This window comes from Eleutherodactylus coqui, chromosome 4 (assembly GCF_035609145.1).
Source record: "Eleutherodactylus coqui strain aEleCoq1 chromosome 4, aEleCoq1.hap1, whole genome shotgun sequence".
NCBI classification, from domain to species: Eukaryota; Metazoa; Chordata; class Amphibia; order Anura; family Eleutherodactylidae; genus Eleutherodactylus; species Eleutherodactylus coqui.
The window spans coordinates 200,831,201-200,853,942 of NC_089840.1; the positions used below are offsets into that span (position 1 = coordinate 200,831,201).

Here is a 22,742-nt window from a genome sequence, read left to right on the forward strand (position 1 = left end):
GTTTGAACTATTATGGAAAATAACATCTAACTAGAGTCAGCCAACATAAGTACTATTATATGATATGTTACAGAAACTTGTAGTAGGACCATAGCCTACCATCCTAATACAATCAGCCAAGGACAGGATCAATTACACATGAACCTCTTGCTCTCGAATCATGTACACTGTAATGATATATTAATTCTGCCAAAAGAAAAATAGCTCCTACTGATGATATCTTGAGTCATCTTACTGGAAAAGTCCATCTAGAGAAATCTTGAGTCTGACAAATCAGACTTTCTTCCTTCCCCAAAGATAAAGCTGGGGACGAAGTGCTGTTCGAATGTGTTATCAGCAGACAGCTGAAGCCCAAAGAGCTAAAAACTATTCTTAACATGTGCATCCGTATTGCTCAGTGTTAATCATGGAGTACGGTAATATTCTCTTACCTTGGTTGTGATTGCTGCATGGTTGAGAATGGCGTTCCTGCGTTTAGAATACGCAACGAATGATAAATTTAAATAAAAAGACACCCTAGGATAGAAATAGTTGGCATTAGGAGGTAGCATACACAAAGTGCACAGCAACAGGTTATGTGCTACAGCAGACGCATACTAAGAGGGAAGCGCATAAGCATTTCAAGACTTTCAAGTAGTGAGGAAAAAGGTCAGACAGGCAAACTTGGATAGTATACACTTCGCAGACACAAAGACTACACTGATAGAAGAGGAAAGAGACAGTTACTTGCGAGGCTGAGAAGACTTCAAGAGGGAATCAACTCACAGTTGTGCAAAATGCAGATTATAGAGGGATAAGGGGATTCCTTCCTCCCTGATGTGCTGCTTCTTCTTTCCTGACTCTCCCCTGTTCACTACTGGGGTACCCCTCTCTTCTGGTTTTGTCTTCTCTAGCTGAATACAGATGTGCAAAGAGAGGCGGGATCCCTCTTGCAGCTCTCTGCCTGTACACGCTCCTCCCAGGAACACCATCACACTGGATTTAGGAGGTGGTGGGGGTTTAGCAGTGGAACCCAGCCTACAGACACTCAGCCGCACTTCATATATGTGCTGAGCTTGTTCTGCACTATGGATGCCATCCTGATGTTACATAGTAGCAAATCTGTGTCAAGTAGCAACATTGTTTACTCAGCAGTTCATAAATATTTTGGGTGATGTAAGTGATATTGTTTTAGTTATTTAATTCCTAATTGCTACAGTAATCTGTGGACGGTGCAGCTGGGATCACACAACTATTATAAAGTACTTTGATTTCCTCGTTTAAGTCGGAATACTAGAAGGGATTATGAGGAAGTAATGCAGCCGCTCTGTAGAGAAAGCTGTCAAACGCAAATGACTGATTGAATTGCACGGTAAATTGTGTTCAGAGAGACATTTCCAAAGATATTAATAGGGGATATTTCTAAACTGTGATCCTCATGCGGGTCTTAAAGTAAAATGACCTCATGTTAAAGTACAAGAACCCTTCCTAAGGGCTTATTTACACAAGTGTATATCGGCTAATTTGCGCTTCCCTCTGAGCAGTCCCCCCCTTCCCTCCCACTCACCGTCTCTCTGTCTCTTTCCTCCCCTCTGAGGAGGCGGGACGAGAGGAAGAGCTAAGCTCCCGCCACTTGTCTATAGCCAGCAATGGAAGTGGGCAGGACAGAGCGGAGCCCCCTCCAATTGCAAACGCCGGACTGGAGGAGAGAGTCAAAGAGCTGGTGAGGGGGAGGGAAAGGGGGGACTGCTTAGATGGAAGCGTATATCGGGCAGGCGTGAAAACCGGACCAATATACGCCTATCTGAATAAGCCTTAAGCTTGTTGGGGAGTCTTGGAATGTCCTAAAAGGTGGTGGCTTCTTATTTGCCAACAACTTTTATTGAAGTTCTATGGAAGAGTCACATGGGCGTATTTGAGGACGTTTTTGCACATGCAATATGCACAGATTAGAACCTATTGATTTCAATGGGTTTGTTCACATACCTATATTTTGAGCACGCATTTCAGTCATGCCAAAAAAAAGATATTCTATTTCTCTACATATTTGCACACCAAAGGTCCCCATATAAGTGAATGGGGGTGTGCAAATGCACGCGCAGTACTCAAGGAGATGTGTGAAATACTACATAGTTGCGCTGGAAAAAGAACACATCTGGAACGCATTTGACAAAATATCAAATTAAGGTAGGGCGTGTTTGTCTGCAGTGCGCAAATGAAGATGCTCTACAGGTGCAAAAGTACACTAAAATACGCCAATAAGTGCACAAGAAACTTTGTTCAGGGCTCCTGCAGACGAGCGTAGGCATATATACACTCGCAAGAGTGTGATATTGCCCTGTGAAAGGAGCGCGATCATCTTTGCATAGTCTATAGTAGCTAAATAGCTACCTAAGAGCTATGCAGGTGGAGCGGAACACCGCCGCTTTTACTCGGTGAACAATACAGCTGTTCTGCATAGGCAAACAGCTGTATTGTTCTCTGCGATTACAGCCCACATCCCGCTGTGAACTACCAGCGGGACATGGGCTGTAAGAATCTTATCAGCACTGCTGACTGTGATAACAGCCTGCACTGCTGATAAGAGTTCATTGCTCAATTCAAGAAAACTAGAATTGAGCGAGGAACAAATCGTGCACGAAAACTGCATGATGTCCGTGCATTAAGACGCAATGGTTATCCCTCATAAGACAGCTTTGAGCGAATGTTGAGCATGAATCGTTGGGTCTAAATAGGCCTTAACACTGTGAAATTACGCAGAACAGTGTGCAATTTTGTGCAAATTCCTATAGCGCCTTGGGTGAGCAAATGCACAAAAAAATATTGCCTGTCGCATTTATTTTTGTGCACGCTAAAATATAGCGCAACAAGGCTGAATGTGAGGGAACCCATTGAAATCAGTGGGCTCTACTCTGCAGTTTGCTCAAGTGATTTTGCACACGCAAAATCACCTCTCTATAGAAGCCCTCATAGTGCAAATGCGTTGCGCTGAGGCATGTACAATTGCGCACACAGACGAGTAAAAGAGCCCTTAGGATGCTTTCACACAGGAACAATAATTGTCTGGTGAATGGAGACGGAACGTGCCGGAAAATTTCTTAGAAATTGTCGACATACCGATGAACAGTATGTCGGCAAACAATTAATGAACAATAAGCGCTCTGAGTAAAAGCAAACAGACAACCGCCATTCGCGCACTTCAGCGACTTTTCAGAGAGACTATCTGACTGACAGCTGCTGAGTGTAAAGGTACCTCAGCTGTTTTAAATATTTTTAAAAAGTAACCTGTTTTTGTATCTGGGCATACTCGTAAAACTAGTATAGTTTGGGCCGTTGTACCCACATCCTTAGGATTGTTGCTGTGTTTGACAGCTACGTTCTCTCACCGAGGACTCCTTCACATGGCGTATTTGAGTCCATTTTTGCACGTGTAAAATTTATGTGTGCAATATGCATAGAGTAGAACCCATTGAAGTCAATGGGTTCATACACATTCCCCTATTTTGCATGCATGCAAAAGAATAGAAAATGCGCTGTTTTCCTGCACATTTGTGCACCAAAGGTCCCAAAATGCGTATGCAACGAGATGTGGAATACACGGCACAAAGAACACATCTGGGACTCATTAAGCTAAATAGTCATTTAAATCGGGGCGTTTGTCTGCCGCACATAAATGAACATGCTTTGCGAGCGCAAAAAGTACAGTAAAATGCAGAGATATGCATGGAAAAAAGCCGCGTTAATAGCGCAAATAGATTGCGCTGAGTCGCGCGCTAAATCGCATACGTCCGTGTAAAGCTGCCCTAAGGGTGCTTTTACACTGAAAAATTATCATTCAAAAAATTGTTCAAATGAGCAAAAGTGAACCAAAATCAATCAGTCTAAACATAAACCAACAACAGAATAATGAAATATAATTATTCGCTTTTCGCTCGTCATTCATTTTATGCAGCATAAATTCATCGTTGGCTTGTTCACTTATCGTTCGGCTTACCCAGCACTTGACCAGTCCCTCTTATTCACTTATACAGCTAATGTGAAAGACCGAATGATACTGAATGAATTTTTGTTTGAATGAGCCAGAGATGTATCTGCCTATATAGACAGGCTGCATGAGTGAATGAGCGAACAATGACGTCATTGGCTTGGTCAAACAATAAGTCATCTAAAAGGGCACTAACAACTGAGATCTGAGAGATCGCTGATCCTGGTCATTACTGTCAAATGGAGCAGGCACTGTTTGTTACCATAGTTTACATCTACCGTGTATACCGGCAGCCTGAGTATTTGGAAAGGACCCTATTACTGTCCTGAGATAGCCTTTTATACTGACCAGACAGATTAGGATTAAAGTAAACTAGCCATGTCAATTTTGCTGTAACCATTAGCCGGAAAGCCCTACCTTTGATGGACGTTGGCATGAGACATGAACCTTCATGTGGGACATAAACTGTTACACTGATGGATTAACAAGAAAGTTAACATTTTAAAAGAAAAAACTTATAAATACAATAAACACGATGAGAAAAACTTTGTTGACTAAATGTCACAAACCAGTCATTGATTGTGCAATACAGATGACAGGTTACTTATGGTGATAGTTTTTTTTTAAATACCATAACTGACCACACTAATGAATTGCATGTAGGTTTATCCAGGAGCTTACCTAAAGGCTCAGGGGCCCAAGTGCAAAAGTTCAGCTTGGGCCACCTTCCCCGCTTCCCCCCGTACTCATATCTAAATCGTGCTGAATATAGCGGCAAAACGAATTTCAATACATAATCTTGCCCCTTGGCATAATCTTTCCAAAACATGACGCATCTTCTGCACTACATGAAATTTTTTTGTAGCCCTCTAGGCCACTCTCACACACACTGCCTTATACGCTATTAGAGCGGCATCCTGAGCACTATGCTAACCGCGGTACAACGCTCCCATTGATTTTAATGGGCTTACTCAGACCTGCACTCGAACGCCGTGTTTCTATCGTTGCGATTTTCGAGAGCTGTTATATTTTTGTGTTTTCGCATTTTTTTAACGCACCTCCTCACCCATCACAATGAAAAACGAATTAAAAGGCGCTGTCAAACGGTGTACAATGCGTTCAAAAACGCAGCTCAAAATTGCAGCAAAAATGACATGATTTCTAGCTGCATTTTCTGAACACATATGTAAGTGTGTCCATGTTTTTTGTTGTATTTTTGAACCACAATTAAGAAAAACACATTTTAAAAAACTGCGTGCGGTGTTCAAACACGACATACGTTTTTAAGAAACTGCATACACTACCTTGACCATTTCTCTGTATGGGGAGAGCAGCAAGGCAGGCAGACACTGTACACTGTGTCAGCAGGAGCAGCAAGTTGATGATGTCATCAGCTTGCTCTGCTCTGCTCTGTGCCATGTGTGTCTGCGTGCCTGCCTGCCTCCTCCTCCCTTCCTCCTGTGCTTTGGCAGGCTTCCTCTCTGGCTTGCACTGTCGGCCTCACCGCAGCAATTATGTGGCTGGCAATGCGACCAGTAGGTAATGCACTGTATGTGTATTTTTATATTGCGGAGGGCGGTCTCTGCGACCCCTGACGGTACACCAGTGGGTTTATCCATTTAATGGGGTACCAATAATACATACAACTGTAACAGTTTTAGCACATGCTCCGTCTCATGGAAAAGATATGTGCATTTCCAAGATACATGTTTGCAGATATCCAGAGTCACTTTAACCATAGAGCAAATAGTGTTCTGAAACCGGCACTGCTTTCAGCTGCATCTGTGTTCTCAGGATGCATTTAAGACCAGAAAACAGAGGAAGATCCGCACAGGGTCCAGCAGCAGGGAGATGGAAGATTTTTGATGAGAGAGTTTCGAGAGGGTGAGAAGGGGGCACAGAGTAGCACTCTAATTTTTTGGGGTGCAGAGTAGAACTCTTATTTTGGGGGGTACTGCTATTATGGGGTACAGAGTGGCACTATTAATATTGGGGCCACAAAGTGACACTATTACATTTTGAAAATGTAGAGTGACATTTTGGGAGCAGAGAGGGTGTACTATTACTTTATGGAGACACGGGGGTGACTTTATTATGTTTTGGGAACACAAAGTGGCACTATTGCTTTTTAGGGGCAAAACTATTACATTATGAGGTACAGAATGGCGCTATTAATTTTGGGGGAACAGAGGCGAATGATATAGGAACAAAGAGTGGCACTATTAATTTTCAGGGGCACAAGCAGGACATTATTACATTGTGAGTGGTACAAAGGAAAATAATTACTTTGTGATGGGATGACAAAGGACACTATTACTGTGAGGAGCAAAGGAGGTATTATTTCTTCTGATGGGTACTATGGGGGAAATATTATTATATAAAATGTGATTGTTCTCTTTGAGAGGTACCAAGTAATTATGTAGATATGGTAGCTAATGGCTAATGATTTAATGGCTAACAAAAATACATGATGCCATAGCGAGCTTTTGAACCTCTTAGGATTCTTCCTCAGGCATAATGAAATAGATCCAAAGAGGCATTATATATATATATATATATATATATATATATATATATATATATATATATATATATATATATATATATATATATATATATATATATACATATATACATACATACATACATACATACATACATACATACACACATACATACGACAAGGCACCGACATGGACGTGATTAATTTGCACTTGGAAGAATACTACAGCAGGATGAGTAGAGAAATAAAAACATACTTAAATAGTCCACTGATTTTATTATGCCTGAGGTAGAATCCTGAGATGTTCGAAAGCTCGCAATAACATGTTTTTTTTTGGTAACAATTGAAGGGTATCATATGTACAAGATCCTTGGTTTCTCTTGCTGGGAACAATCACATTTTACTCTACTGGCTAGCATGGTACCAAACTTTTTTCATTATTACTATAGGAATACTATTTTATAGGGCACAAAACTGGGCACAAGCACTAGGTGGCACCGAGAGGAGCAAAGGGGTAGCATCAAGTTGGGGAGAGGGTCCAAATAAGTCATGGCTGGAGAAAGTCTTCATGATTGGACTTATATGGATAGAAAATATATATACACACACACACACACACACACACACATATATATAATTTTTTTTAATTTTATTATTATTATTATTATTTATTTATGCTTTTCTTTTTCTGAAGGGGTCTCAAAGCTACCATAGCATTGATGCGAGGACCTTGGATAATAAGTGGCCTACATGTCTAGGAGTGAGAGTCTACTCATGTCTGCATTGGGCCCACCAATGTGTTACAATGGCCATGCAGACATGCAACTGCCAGTAGGAGAAGTTTATATATCACCCAGTTTTAATTATATCAATACAAGCTGTTGACACAAAAAATGCAAAAGAGCAGCACTTTAATAGAATGGTAATTAGAACTATTCCCTTTATTTCTGGTTTGGAGGTATGCATGACAACCCAAGGACAATATGGTGTGATCCTTAACCTTTTGCTATACAGAACTGTGCCCACTCCATTGTACAACATCAAGAGGCACCACTATAGAGTAGAATAAACTGATTTTGGCCGGGTCACACGAGCGGATTTGAATTGCGAATTTCATCTGAACGGACGATCATCTGTAAAATGACATTGAAATGCATGTATTTTTGATTTTTTTTTCACACTTGCAGATACGAATTGCGAATTCCGCGAGCGGAAGAAAAATTGCAGCCTGCTCTATTTTACTGCGGATTCCAAGCGGACAGCCTCCATTGATGTCGATAGAGGCATCCGACTCTCAGCCCATAAGCAATTAATATTGTGTATGGGCTGCAGGCACCCGCATCATCGCTAAGTGACAGTGAGGGAAATACAAAAAAAAAAAATCTGTACTGCTTTAATAGATCTGTGTTTCCAAACATCCAACCAATTCTATACAAAATAGGCACTTGCCTTGTGGATACCGGGGGGATAATTGCTGACTACTTAGATTCCAGCAGAGAACAACTTGACTTAAGCTGTCCATACCCATAAGAGAAAAGTCACCCAAAATGGACGATTTTGGCACATTGGACAACCATCGGTACATGCATAAAAGACATATGTATGACATGATCGTCCGAATCCTACCAATCACTGCCATTTTGAATATCCACAGGGAGACAGTTTTCTTTTAAGACTGACCCTCTGATCATCCATTTTAATCTTTAGCGCCACTGGTAGGCTCGTTTGTATGAAAAATACCAAAGACGATCAATTGGCTGCATCGCAGTTGATCCTTATCTTCAATGTATGACCAGCTTTAGAGCCCTTTTTTATGGAGCAATTATTATTCGGATCATGGGAATCCGAACAATAATCGTTAAGTATAAATGCTGCAAGCGACTGATCGATGAACGATATCTGCAATTTTGCAACTTTTGTCTGTTGTTTTTAAATAAAGAGGTGTATCGGAATGGATTTCTCAGATACTGAAAATGACCTTCAAAATTTCGTATCACATCAGATTTTTTCACAAATCATGCAAAAAGTGAAAATTAAAAAAAAAAAACGTAATTTTTTAATGACATTGATAGACAACGTTTGTAACGTGTGAAAATGTTCTCTGGAGGGATGGAATGAATGTGCAAGGAATAGATAAACATAAATACATAGCTGATGACGAAAATGAAATTCATTTATCTGTATCGCGTCAAGATTTGCCGCACTCACAAAGCCTAAGCATGAGAGAAAGTAATCTTGGCACGACAGTGTGACTCATATCTCACGCCACCTCTCCCTTCTTTCTTTATAGTGACCGTTCGGTTGTTCGTGGCATGTACAATGGCTTCATGTGCTTGTGTCAATCATCCAGGGATATTTTGCTACATATGTGGCTGTTATACGACAGGAAAACAGAGGCAAAATATTATGCGTTTTGTGAAAAATGGTTAGTTTCAATACTTTGGGATTAAACTAGCATATCAGAACAAAGCGTGGGCTCCTCACAAAGTGTATCGTGCATGTGTGGAGGGGTTGAGGAACTGGAAAAGTGGAAAAAGGAAATCGATGCCAAGTGGTAAATGTTAGGTATGTTTGCATTTTCACAGGTTACAAATGTTGTCATATATGAATGTCATTAAAAATATATGTTTTTTGTAATTTTCACATTTTCATGATTTCTGAAAAAACCTGACGAGATACGGAATTTTGAAGGTTCTTTCGGAATCTGCAGAAAAAAAAAAAATCAACCTCTTCATTTCAAAACCACAAAACCTGGCATATCTATCATTCGTCATTTAGTTTCAGCAGGGATAAAATGACAATCGGCCCATGGAAACAGGAAGTCGTTCATCTATGACCATCACTCTTCTGTAAAAGCATAGGAGCGATTCGCTGGGACAACTGTCAGGCGCCTAAACCCCAATAATTGTCCCATGTCCCATTGTCCAAACTTAACAGCCACTTTAGACTGGGTCAGACCAGCCTGCTAGAGGACCAGAATATTTGATAGTTGGTCCAATAATGACTAGAGATGAGCGAGCCTACTCGGCCACGCTCCTTTTTCACCCGAGCACCGCGATTTTTGAGTACTTCCGTGGGTGAGTGGGGGGTTGCAGCGGGGAGTGGGGGGGAGAGGGAGAGAGAGAGGGCTCCCACCTGTTCCCCGCTGCTACCCCCGCGCCGCCACGCCTCCCCCGGCACCCCCCGAATCTTTTCACCCGAGTACTGAAGTACTCGAAAATCGCAGTGCTCGATCGAATAATTACTCGAAACGAGTATACTAGCTCATATCTAATAATGACTAGAGATGAGCGAGCACCAAAATGCTCGGGTGCTCGTTACTCGGGACGAAATTATCGCGATGCTCGAGGGTTCGTTTCGAGTAACGAACCCCATTGAAGTCAATGGGCGACCCGAGCATTTTTGTATATCGCCGATGCTCGCTAAGGTTTTCATTTGTGAAAAATCTGGGCAATTCAAGAAAGTGATGGGAACGACACAGAAACGGATAGGGCAGGCGAGGGGCTACATGTTGGGCTGCATCTCAAGTTCCCAGGTCCCACTATTAAGCCACAATAGCGGCAAGAGTGCCCCCCCCCTCCCAACAACTTTTACTTCTGAAAAGCCCTCATTAGCAATGCATACCTTAGCTAAGCACCACACTACCTCCAACAAAGCACAATCACTGCCTGCATGACACTCTGCTGCCACTTTTCCTGGGTTACATGCTGCCCAACCCCCCCCCCCCACGACCCAGTGTCCTTCAGCTGCCCTCATGCCACGCCACCCTCATGTCTATTTATAAGTGCGTCTGCCAGAGGAACAGCAGGCACACACTGCAGAGGGTTGGCACGGCTAGGCAGCGACCCTCTTTAAAAGGGGCGGGGCGATAGTCCACAATGCTGTACAGAAGCAATGAGAAATCCAATCCTGTGCCACCTCCATGTGGAGCTGCACACGTGGGCATAGCAATAGGGAACCTATGTGCCACACACTATTCATTCTGTCAAGGTGTCTGCATGCCCCAGTCAGGCCGCGTTTTTTTATAAATAGTCACAGGCAGGTACAACTCCGCAATGGGAATTCCGTGTGCACCCACAGCATGGGTGGCTCCCTGGAACCCACCGGTGGTACATAAATGTATCCCATTGCATTGCCCATCACAGCTGAGGCAATGTCGTGCTTAATGCAGGTGGGCTTCGGCCCACACTGCATGCCCCAGTCAGACTGGGGTTCTTTAGAAGTGGACACATGCAGTTACAACTCCCTGTGGACCGACAGCATGGGTGGGTGCCAGGAAGCCACCGGCGGTACATAAATATATCCCATTGCAGTGCCCAACACAGCTGAGGTAATGTCGTGCTTAATGCAGGTGGGCTTCGGCCCACACTGCATGGCCCAGTCAGACTGAGGTTCTTTAGAAGTGGACACATGCAGTTACAACTCCCTGTGGACCCACGGCATGGGTGGCTCCCTGGAACCCACCGGCGGTACATAAATATATCCCATTGCAGTGCCCAACACAGCTGATGTAACGTCAGCTGTAATGCAGGTGGGCTAAAAATTAATTTGATTACACTGTAGGCGAGGGCCCCCAAAAATTGGTGTACCAACAGTACTAATGTACCTGAGAAAAATTGCCCATGCCCAACCAAGAGGGCAGGTGAAATCCATTAATCGCTTTGGTTAATGTGGCTTAATTGGTAACTAGGCCTGGAGGCAGCCCAGTTAAAATAAAAATTGGTTGAGGTGAAAGTTTCACCGCTTTAATGAGCATTGAAACGTATAAAAATTGTTTCCAAAAATTATATGACTGAGCCTTGTGGGCCTAAGAAAAATTGCCCGTTCGGCGTGATTATGTGAGGTTTCAGGAGGAGGAGCAGGAGGAGGAGGAGGAGGAATATTATACACAGATTGATGGAGCAAAAAGGTCCCCGTTTTTGATGGTGATAGAGAACGATGCTTCCATCCGCGGGTGCAGCCTACGTATTGCTTAAGTATCGCTGCTGTCCGCTGGTGCAGAAGAAAAGTCTGGGGAAATCCAGGCTTTGTTCATCTTGATGAGTGTAAGCCTGTCAGCACTGTCGGTTGACAGGTGGGTACGCTTATCCGTGATGATTCCCCCAGCCACACTCTCTGACAAGACGCTAGCCGCAGGACAAGCAAGCACCTCCAGGGCATACAGCGCGAGTTCAGGCCACGTGTCCAGCTTCGACACCCAGTAGTTGTAGGGGGCAGAGGCGTCACGGAGGACGGTCGTGCGATCGGCTACGTACTCCCTCACCACCCTTTTACAGTGCTCCCACCAACTCAGCCTGGAAAGCTGGCAAAGGCCTTGGAGAATGGTCCCCTGCCTGCGCTGTACATGCTGCCTGATCTCTGCGCCTCCCCTGCTACCTGGCCCTCGGAACTGCGCCTTCGGCCACTAGCGCTCTCGGATGGGAAGTTTACCATCAGTTTGTCCACCAGCGCCCTGTGGTATAGCATCATTCTGGAACCCCTTTCCTCTTCGGGAATGAGAGTGGAAAGGTTCTCCTTATACCGTGGATCGAGCAGTGTGTACACCCAGTAATCCGTAGCGGCCAGAATGCGTGTAACGCGAGGGTCACGAGATAGGCATCCTAACATGAAGTCAGCCATGTGTGCCAGGGTACCTGTACGCAACACATGGCTGTCCTCACTAGGAAGATCACTTTCAGGATCCTCCTCCTCCTCCTCCTCCTCTGGCCATACACGCTGAAAGGATGACAGGCAAGCAGCATGTGTACCCTCAGCAGTGGCCCAAGCTGTCTCTTCCCCCTCCTCATGCTCCTCCCCCTCCTCCTCCTCCTCTGGCCATACACGCTGAAAGGATGACAGGCAAGCAGCATGTGTACCCTCAGCAGTGGGCCAAGCTGTCTCTTCCCCCTCCTCCTCATGCTCCTCCCCCTCCTCCTCCTCCTCAACGCGCTGAGATATAGACATGAGGGTGCTCTGACTATCCAGCGACATACTGTCTTCCCCCGCCTCCGTTTCCGAGTGCAAAGCGTCTGCCTTTATGCTTTGGAGGGAACTTCTCAAGAGGCATAGCAGAGGAATGGTGATGCTAATGATTGCAGCATCCCCGCTCACCATCTGGGTAGACTCCTCAAAGTTTCCAAGGACCTGGCAGATGGCTGCCAACCAGGCCCACTCTTCTGTAAATAATTGAGGAGGCTGACTCCCACTACGCCGCCCATGTTGGAGTTGGTATTCCGCAATAGCTCTACGCTGCTCATAGAGTCTGGCCAACATGTGGAGTGTAGAGTTCCACTGTGTGGGTACGTCACACAGCAATCGGTGCACTGGCAGATGAAACCGATGTTGCAGGGTCCGCAGGGTGGCAGCATCCGTCTTGGAGTTGCGGAAATGTGCGCTGACCCGGCGCACCTTTCCGAGCAGGTATGACAAGTGTGGGTAGCTTTTCAGAAAGCGCTAAACCACCAAATTAAAGACATGGGCCAGGCATGGCACATGCGTGAGGCTGCCGAGCTGCAGAGCCGCCACCAGGTTACGGCCGTTGTCTCACACGACCATGCCCGGTTGGAGGCTCAGCGGCGCAAGCCAGCGGTTGGTCTGCTCTGTCAGACCCTGCAGCAGTTCGTGGGCCGTCTGCCTCTTCTCTCCTAAGCTGAATAGTTTCAGCACGGCCTGCTGACGCTTGCCCACCGCTGTGCTGCCATGCCGCGCGACACCGACTGCTGGCGACGTGCTGCTGCTGACACATCTTGATTGCGAGACAGAGGTTGCGTAGGAGGAGGAGGAGGGTGGTTTAGTGGAGGAAGCATACACCGCCGCAGATACCACCACCGAGCTGGGGCACGCAATTCTGGGGGTGGGTAGGACGTGAGCGGTCCCAGGCTCTGACTCTGTTCCAGCCTCCACTAAATTTACCCAATGTGCCGTCTGGGAGATATAGTGGCCCTGCCCGCCTGTGCTTGTCCACGTGTCTGTTGTTAAGTGGACCTTGGCAGTAACCGCGTTGGTGAGGGCGCGTACAATGTTGCGGGAGACGTGGTCGTGCAGGGCTGGGACGGCACATCGGGAAAAGTAGTGGCGACTGGGAACCGAGTAGCGCGGGGCCGCCGCCGCCATCATGCTTTTGAAAGCCTCCGTTTCCACAAGCCTATACGGCAGCATCTCCAGGCTGATCAATTTGGCAATGTGCACGTTTAACGCTTGAGCGTGCGGGTGCGTGGCGGCGTACTTGCGCTCGCGCTCAAACAGTGGCGCTAGCGACGTCTGGATGCTGCGCTGAGAGACATTGCTGGATGGGGCCGAGGACAGCGGAGGTGAGGGTGTGGGTGCAGGCCGGTAGGCACTCGTGCCAGTGTCCTCAGAGGGGAGTTGGATCTCAGTGGCAGGTTGGGGCACAGGGGGAGAGGCAGTGGTGCAAACCATAGGCGGTGAACGGCCTTCGTCCCACCTTGTGGGGTGCTTGGCCATCATATGCCTGCGCATGCTGGTGGTGGTGGCTCCCCAGCTGATCTTGGCGCGACAAAGGTTGCACACCACTGTTCGTCGGTCGTCAGGCGTCTCTGTGAAAAACTGCCACACCGTTGAGCACCTTGACCTCTGCAGGGTGGCATGGAGCGAGGGAGCGCTTTGGGAAACAGTTGGTGGATTATTCGGTCTGGCCCTGCCTCTACCCCTGGCCACCTCACTGGCTCGGCCTGTGCCCACACCCTGACTTGGGCCTCTGCGTCCTCGCCTGCGTCCACGTCCTCTAGGCCTACCCCTACCCCTCAGCATGGTGTATTACCAGTAGTGCAGAAACAGAACGCTGTAATTAAATGTGCCGCTTATTGGCCTGTGGTTGGAGGCTGACTTCGCTTACGGAACGCCAGGAAATAATTTGGAGGACTACTACACCCAGCAGAGACCCAGAACACTGAGGACAGTGACAGGCAGCCCAAATAGATTTTTTTCCCCAAATGTTTTTGCAAAGGCCCACTGCCTATATTCAATCAATATGTCTTCTGTCCCTGCCTCACCGCTACTGGCCCTGGAGTATGTCAAAGAACTGCAGAGTGTTGCACTGTGGACTGCAATACAGCGGTGATTTAACAGCCCAGACAGAGCCAGGAAATAATTTTGCGCAAGCCTGCTGTAACACTTAGCTGGCTGCGTATGAATTAGGAGGACTACTACACCCAGCAGAGACCCAGAACACTGAGGACAGTCACAGGCAGCCCAAATAGATTTTTTTCCCCAAATGTTTTTGCAAAGGCCCACTGCCTATATTCAATCAATATGTCTTCTGTCCCTGCCTAACCACCACTTCTGGCCCTGGAGTATTACTGCAGGGCGCAATGCTCTGCACGGCCGATATACCAAAAAAAAAAAAAGTGCAACACTGCAAAAAGCAGCCTCCACAGTACTGCACACGGTTAGATGTGGCCTTAAGAAGGACCGTTGGGGTTCTTGAAGCCTAAAATACTCCTAACACTCTCACTATAGCAGCTCCACCAACAGCACTTTCCCTCCTCTATGTCAGAATGCATCTGTGGCGAGCCGCGGGAGGGGCCAATTTTTATACTCGGGTGACACCTGATCTCGCCAGCCACTCACTGCAGGGGGGTGGTATAGGGCTTGAACCTCGCAGGGGGAAGTTGTAATGCCTTCCCTGTCTTTCTATTGGCCAGAAAAGCGCGCTAACGTCTCAGAGATGAAAGTGAAAGTAACTCGAACATCGCGTGGTACTCATCACGCGTAACGAGCATCTCGAACACGCTAATACTCGAACGAGTATCAAGCTCGGACGAGGACGTTCGCTCATCTCTAATAATGACTCCAAACATCTAGCAGAAGACAACTCAATTTAAAACTGATTTGGAGTCCATCATTAACTGTAAGGGAACATTTTTATGGGTTGATTCACAAATAATGTAGAATTAATGTAGCTAGAATTCGTTCCTGTGACCCGCATGTGTGATGATAATGACATGACCTAGCGGTGGATTCACAAATGTATTTTTTATCCTTTTTTATTAAGTTACTTTTTACCTACAATCCATTCAATTAACACAGCCTATCCTAACCCACAATCACCACCCAAGGGTCAGGCTCGAACTGGCCATAGGGGAGCCACGGTGGTCCCCCAGCCCTTGACCTAGCACACAGGATCTGCACATATTAAGTAAATGCAGTCTACCAATTCCTACTTGTTGCATCCATATAGCACTTCAGCGGAAACAAGGCCATACACAAATGTAATCACCTTTCTATTGAAGTCTATGGAAAAAAGCATTAAATTCTGAACTGGGATCAGGTAATCAGTAATATTTGCATGTAGCTGTACAGTGTACAACCAGAATGAGTTTTACTGGTGGGCCCTTGGCACCCCAGTCCGACACTGCCAAGGGGGAAAGGGCAAAAAGAACCAAGAAAAAAAACAGGAGAATACAATATCCCTTTGGTTTTGTAAATGTAGATAACTACAGTGTCCTGAATCGGATTTAAATGTAATGTCTCTATATACCGTAATCCTGAGCACACATATAAATTCATTAGGTTAATCCATCTGTCAATCAAGGAACCCCGTGGTCCATCTATATTTATCTTTGAGCTATTAAAAGTGCTTTTAGACATCAAAACGTTAATCTCTGAGCCCAATAACCACAATGGAGCACCTTGTATGCAGAGTCTATGGCCATCAGCAATATTCAGTATGGCGTCATGTACAAGTACAGCAAAAGCAAAAATTGTTATTATGCAAATTGTTTTACAGCTGCAGAGAATATACAGATACAATGTTGGTTAGGCGGTTCTGTCGCAGAGCTGTCCTAAGAAACAGAAAAAAAATCCCTGCATGCAGGTAAGTGATGGGCAGCTGAGCGGAAACCAAACGGACCCTATTATCGCCAATGGGGTCCATTCGATGCTGTTTGGTTCCGTCATAAAATGGATCCTATTGGCCAGTGGATTCCTCTTTCCTGCTTCCTGGATGGAGCGGGAAACCGGAACCCTTCCGCCGCAGATGTAAAAGCAGCCTTAAGGCCCATTTAGACACAACGATTCTCGCTCAAAAGTCACTCAAAGCTGTCTTTTGAGCGAGAATCGTTGGCTCTAACTGCAAGGACATCGTGCAGTTTTCATTAAAGGGGTTGTCCCGAGAAAGCAAGTGGGGGTAAGCACTTCTGTATGGCCATATTAATGCACTTTGTAATATACATCGTGCATTAAATATGAGCCATACAGAAGTTATTCACTTACCTGCTCCGTTGCTGGCATCCCCGTCTCCATGGTGCCGTCTAATTTCAGCGTCTAATCTCCCGATTAGACGCGCTTGCGCAGAAAGGTCTTCTCCCTTCACGTGGGTCTCGGCACGAGCGGAGTTCTGCCTCCGCCCCCTTCTACGCGTCATCGCGTAGCTCCGCCCCGTCACGTGTGCCAATTCCAGCCAATCAGGAGGCTGGAATCGGCAATGGACCGCACAGAGCCCATGGTGCACCATGGGAGAAGACCCGCGGTGCATCGTGGGTGAAGATCCCGGCGGCCATCTTGCTAAGGTAAGGAAGAAGTCGCCGCAGCGCGGGGATTCGGGTAAGTACTAAACGTTTTTTTTTTTAACACATGCATTGGGTTTGTCTCGCGCCGAACGGGGGGCCTATTGAATAAAAAAAAAACCCGTTTCGGTGTGGGACAACCCCTTCAACAAGTTGTTCATCGTTGTCTTTCAGGAAGCTGAAAGAGAACGATGAGCCTTATCAGTGCCGCTCTCCGAGTTCTCAGCTGGATACTGCTGATACTATTGTTTCAGCTGGTATCCCGCTTGGAGAACACAGCCGGAGTATGCAGAAGACAGCGCTCCAGCTGTCTTCTGTATACCCCACTCTGAGTGCTCAGCTGTATAGCAGCTGAGCGCTCCGGGAAGACAACAGCTGTATGCAGAAGATAGTGGCCCCGCTTGTCTTCTGCATACAACGTGAGTCTTCATTTACACATTTATTCAAAGTGAAAGCTCAAAACTGTCACTCAAACTGCAAATTTGTTTGCGAATTTTGAGCAATCACCTTGCCATGTAGAGGCACACAACAATATCACTCAAAAAATGTCTTTTGAGTGACTTTTGAGCGAGAATCATTGTGTCTAAATGGGCCTTTACTCACTGTCTGGTAAATCATATATGTAAAGGAGCACTAAACATGGAGCCGATCAAGTATAAAGAAGCTATAATATCACTGACATATGAGTGTAAATGCTTCTGGAAGCTCTCAGAACTGGAGATAAGTGAGATAAAGTATGAGATAGACGTGTTCTCCGACTTCCTTTCACTAATCCTATTAAAAAACATTACGGTCAGCCGTTTCTTAGATTATAATGGCTGATAAGAAGGAATAATAGATTAGAATTTGAAGACTATATGAAGATAATACTTATCTTGGGTGTAATGGAACTATTCCTAGAAGCCTATTTCTGTGACAACACAGCAGAAAGTATCAAATGTAAGCTTTTATTTGGGTAACCCCGCAGTGCTCATAGTGATTGAATGCCGTATGTACAGTAGTTTATGAAAGTCACCCTTACAGAATGGGAACAAGGTTGGTCCTTCTGAGGCTTCCTAGCCATGGCAGCAGCACCCTTTGTATTGGAATGCGAACATTACTGTAAAACTAGTCTGCGGTTCTTGGCATTTGAATAAGTACTTTAGAAAGAGCAGGCAAAAATAATTTGGCAGGTTAAAAACTTGGAATGGCATCCATAATTCAATTTATTTTTAAGAAAGGGATTACATGCCGTGCTGCAAGCAAATATATCTGGTTTAAAAGAAGGTCTGCCAGCCCTCCTGACGTGTCTGTTTTACTATTTCCCGTAACTATTCTGCAGCATCTTCCCTTACAACTATGCCAGGGGCGTTGCTAGCACTGGAGACCCGGGGCACCTGCCCGCACCTCTAGCCCAGTGCCCCACCTGTGTGTGTATTAGAGCAGGGGGTCATAGGCTCTCTGCTCTACCGTTTCTTGTTGCAAAACCACACAGAATATAGAGAAAGCAATAAACATTATACTCATCTAATCCCTGATCAGTGCGGTGTCTCCTTTCCCTCACGCACTATCACTGTCCAGACACAGGAGGCGCCGTGACATCACAATACATGAGGGAAAAGAGACAATGTGCAGAACAGAGGTTAGGTGAATAAAATGTTCATTGTTTTCCCTGATGTTGTCAATGGGGACATTATTATATAAAGGGGCACTCTAGGGGGTTATTATTACTATATAAGAGGGCACTCCGGGGGGGGAGGTTTATTACTATATAAGGGAGCACTCTAGCAGGTTATTATTACTATATTAAAGGACACTCTAGCAGGTTATTATTACTATATAAGGGGGCACCCCAGGGGGTTATTATTACTATATAAGGGGGCGCCCCAGGGGGTTATTATTACTATATAAGGGGGCACCCCAGGGGGTTATTATTACTATATAAAGGGGCACTCCAGGGGTGTATTATTACTATATAAGGGAGCACTCTAGGGGGTATTATTACTATAGAAAAAGGGCACTCGGGCGGGGGGAGGGGTTATTACTATATAAGGGAGCACTCTAACAGGTTATTATTACTATATTAAAGGACACTCTAGCAGGTTATTATTACTATAGAAGGGGGCACCCCAGGGGGTTATTATTACTATACAAAGGGTCACCCCAGGGGGTTATTATTATTATACAAAGGGGCACTCCAGGGAGTTATTATTACTATATAAGGGGCCACTCCAGGGGTTATTATTACTATATAAGGGGGCACTCTAGCAGGTTATTACTATATAAGGGGACATTCCAGGTGGTTATTATTACTATATAAGGGAGCACTTCAGAGGATTATTATTACTAAATAGGGGGCACTCAAGGGAGTTATTAATACTATATAAGGGGCACTCTACCAGGTTGTTATTATTATATAAGGGAGCACACCAGGGAGTTATTATTACTATATAAGGCAGCACTCCAGGGGGTTATTATTACTATATAAGGGAGCAGTCCAGGGGTTTTTAATTACTATATAAGCGGGCACTCTACCAGGTTGTTATTATATAAGGGGATATTCTAGGGGGTTAATATTACTATATAAGGGAGCACCCCAGGGGGGTATTTTTAGTATATATGGAGGCATTCTAGCAGGTTAGTATTATATAGGGGGGTACTCCAGGGGGTTATTATTACTATATATTGGGGAATTCTAGCAGGTTATTATTATATAAGAGGGCACTCCAGGGGGGTTATCACTACTATATAAGGGGGAACTCCATGGGATTATTATTACTACATAAGGGGGCACTCTAGCAGGTTATTATTACTATGAAAGAGGCGCTCCAGGGAGGTGATATTACTATATAAGGGGGAACTCCAGGGGGTTATTACTACTATATAAGGGGGGACTCTAGCATTTTATTATATAAGGGAACACTCAAGGTGTTATTATTGCAATATGAGGAATCCAGGGGGTTATTATTACTATATAAGGGAGCACTCTAGCAGATTATTATTACTATATAAGGGGGCACTCCGGGGGGTTGTTATTATTACTATATAAAGGGGCACTCCAGGGGGTTATTATTACTATATAAGGGAGCACTTTAGCAGGTTATTATTACAATATAAGGGGGCACTCCGGGGGGGGGGGGGGTATTACTTCTATATAAGGTAGCACTTTAGCAGGTTATTATTACTTTATTAAACGATACTCTAGCAGGTTATTATTACTATATAAGGGGGCACTCCAGGGGGTTATTATTACTATATAAGGGGGCACTGCAGGGGGTTATTATTACTATAGAAAGGAGCACTCCAGGGGGTTATTATTACTATACAAAGGGGCACTCCAGGGGGTATTATTACTATATAAAGGAGCACTCCAGTGGGTTATTATTCCTATACAAAGCGGCACTCCAGGGGGTTATTATTACTATATAAAGGGGCATTCCGGGGGGGAGGTTTATTACTATATAAGGTAGCACTCTAGCAGGTTATTATTACTATATTAAATGGCACTCTAGCAGGTTATTATTACTATATTAAATGGCACTCTAGCAGGTTAATATAAAAGGGGGCACTCCAGGGGTTATCATTACTATATAAGGGGCACTCCAGTGGGTTATTATTACTATATTAGAGAAGACTCCAGGAGGTTATTATTTTATAAGGGGGCACTCCCGGGGGGTAATATTACTATATACCGGTATGCAAAACTTATTTTTTTTAAAAAGGGACACATTTAGCTCTGAGGTGACTTTGAAAGGCCTACATAGAAGCCCCCTCAATCATCCCAGTTTAAAAACTACAATTCTCAAAGTTTTCAAAACAGCATTTACAAAGTCTGGTGAAGGTGTTCATAGAAATTAAAGCAAAGGGGAGGAAAATTTAATTTTTCTTGCAGTGTTTTACATTTTAATAACTTTCTTTTAACACAGCAAAAGTAAATGAAGACAGAGCTAAAACACAATATTTATTACCCTATATATGAAGTATTTAGAAGTATCACCATATGTGGCCCTAATTTACAGTGAGACTCAAGCACAGACATCAGAAATGAAGAAGCACCTTGTGGATTTTGGGGTCTCCATTTCGTTGGGAGATATATACCAGTCACCATTTTAGGGTTGCAGAGGTGCTGATGTGACAAGAAATAAGAAACACCCTCAAAAGACACTATTTTGGAAACTACACCCATTAATGAAATCATAATGAGATATAGTGAGTGTTTTAACTGCACGGGTCTTTTATTGGGCTTTGAAAATGAATAATTACACAAAAAAAGTTGGTTTGATCCCAAATTTTACATTTTCACAATGGGCAGAAGGAGAACATTTACCCCACAATTAGTTACCCATTATCTCCTGAGTATGGTGTAGAGGATGTCAGTAGCCATTGCCTGACAACTTCCCATTAGATCCGTGCAGACTGTTCATCCCCTGGGAATGCCTCCTATCAAGGAGAAACCAGGGAAATCCTATTCTGGTTCAAAGATTAGTTGTCTTCAGTTTTAAAAGTACAGATCTTGCAAAACACAAAAAAACATCTTGCACTATTCTTAAATCGTCAGATGCATGCCTTATATCTATGGTACAATCAGGAAAAAATGTTTCACATAAACCTAATCAAGAAATATTATCTTCTTTCCATATAACTAGAGTAAAAGCCATAATTCCATCTAAGGAGTCCTCTTTTTTGAGGGATCCTATGGACCATGAAACAAAATCCAGTATAAAGAAAGCTTATGCATCCGATTCAGCTGCAGCAAAGGTAACATCAGTCCCAGTGGTCAGCATCCCCAGAGTCTGGTTGGGTGACTCAAAAATGGATTTATAAGATGGAGTACAGAGGGATGGCATGCCGCAAAAGATGCCTTTATTAAAATCAGCAATTTTTTTCATCTGGATGGCATCAAATTCCCTTCCAGGTTCATGGCCCTGAACAACAATGGCTAGGAGATATTCCCTACATAAACCACTTTTGTATTTTTCTATTTTACCCAATTTTTTGTTTGTCCACCAGTTGGAGAAGATCTTATTGTCTATGAGCGCAGTCTCCAAAAGAGAATAAAGTCAATACTTTAATCAGTGAAGACCCTTATGTCCCACAACAGGACTCCGGTCTGAGTTGCCATGAGAGTATTGGGTCTTCTGACTTATGCTGTAGTTGTCATTCCCTATGAAAAGGAGCACATTTGAACATGGTAGAGCAATGTCCTTTTTACCTGAAAGAGATGCCGAAAGTACCAAGAGAGAGTCACATTAATCCACCGTTCTATTTGTCATATTCTGCAGTGGTGGTTACACCCTGAACATCTCCTGAGTGTGAGCTTCAAGGGTCCTGAGTCCCAGAGACTCCTGACTATGGATACCTACTCCTTGGGCTAGGGTGCCCATGTGGAATACCTTGGGGTCCAAAGAATGTGGAAGAAGAACAAGGCCTTATTTTTATTACATGAAACAATTGAGAGTGGTCAGACTAGCCCTGTCCCACTTTTAGGCTTGTTTCCACAATCGTCATGTTCTGGTACAATCCGACAACTTATCCACTGTTTTTCTATCAAAAAGCAGAGATGGACCAAAAGCTGGCAGATGGCTAGTGAATGCAGGATACTGGTGCAGAAAGATATGTATTGGGGATCTTGGCAAATTATATCGTGAGAATTCAAAATATCAAAGTGGACTATCTCAGCCATAATAGCCTGCATCCTGGAGAAAGGAGCCTGAATTCATAAGGGTTTACACAAATAGCAAGGAGGATGCAGAAGCCAGTGCTGGATGCCATAGTGGCAGACGAGAGCACT

At 44.6% G+C, this 22,742-nt stretch overlaps 1 protein-coding gene across 1 annotated transcript in view; it reads right to left on the bottom strand.

The window, feature by feature from the left end:
- PALD1 (phosphatase domain containing paladin 1) overlaps positions 1 to 894 on the bottom strand; it is a 237,879-nt gene extending 236,985 nt beyond the window's left edge. The window contains exons 1-2 of the mRNA XM_066600553.1: positions 766 to 894; positions 432 to 516 (exon numbers count right to left, since the gene is read on the bottom strand). Of these exons, the coding sequence (XP_066456650.1) occupies positions 432 to 451 (20 nt within the window). The 5' untranslated portion in view covers positions 452 to 516; positions 766 to 894. The remainder of the gene's footprint in view (positions 1 to 431; positions 517 to 765) is intronic.
- Between the last annotated feature and the right edge of the window lie 21,848 nt (positions 895 to 22,742).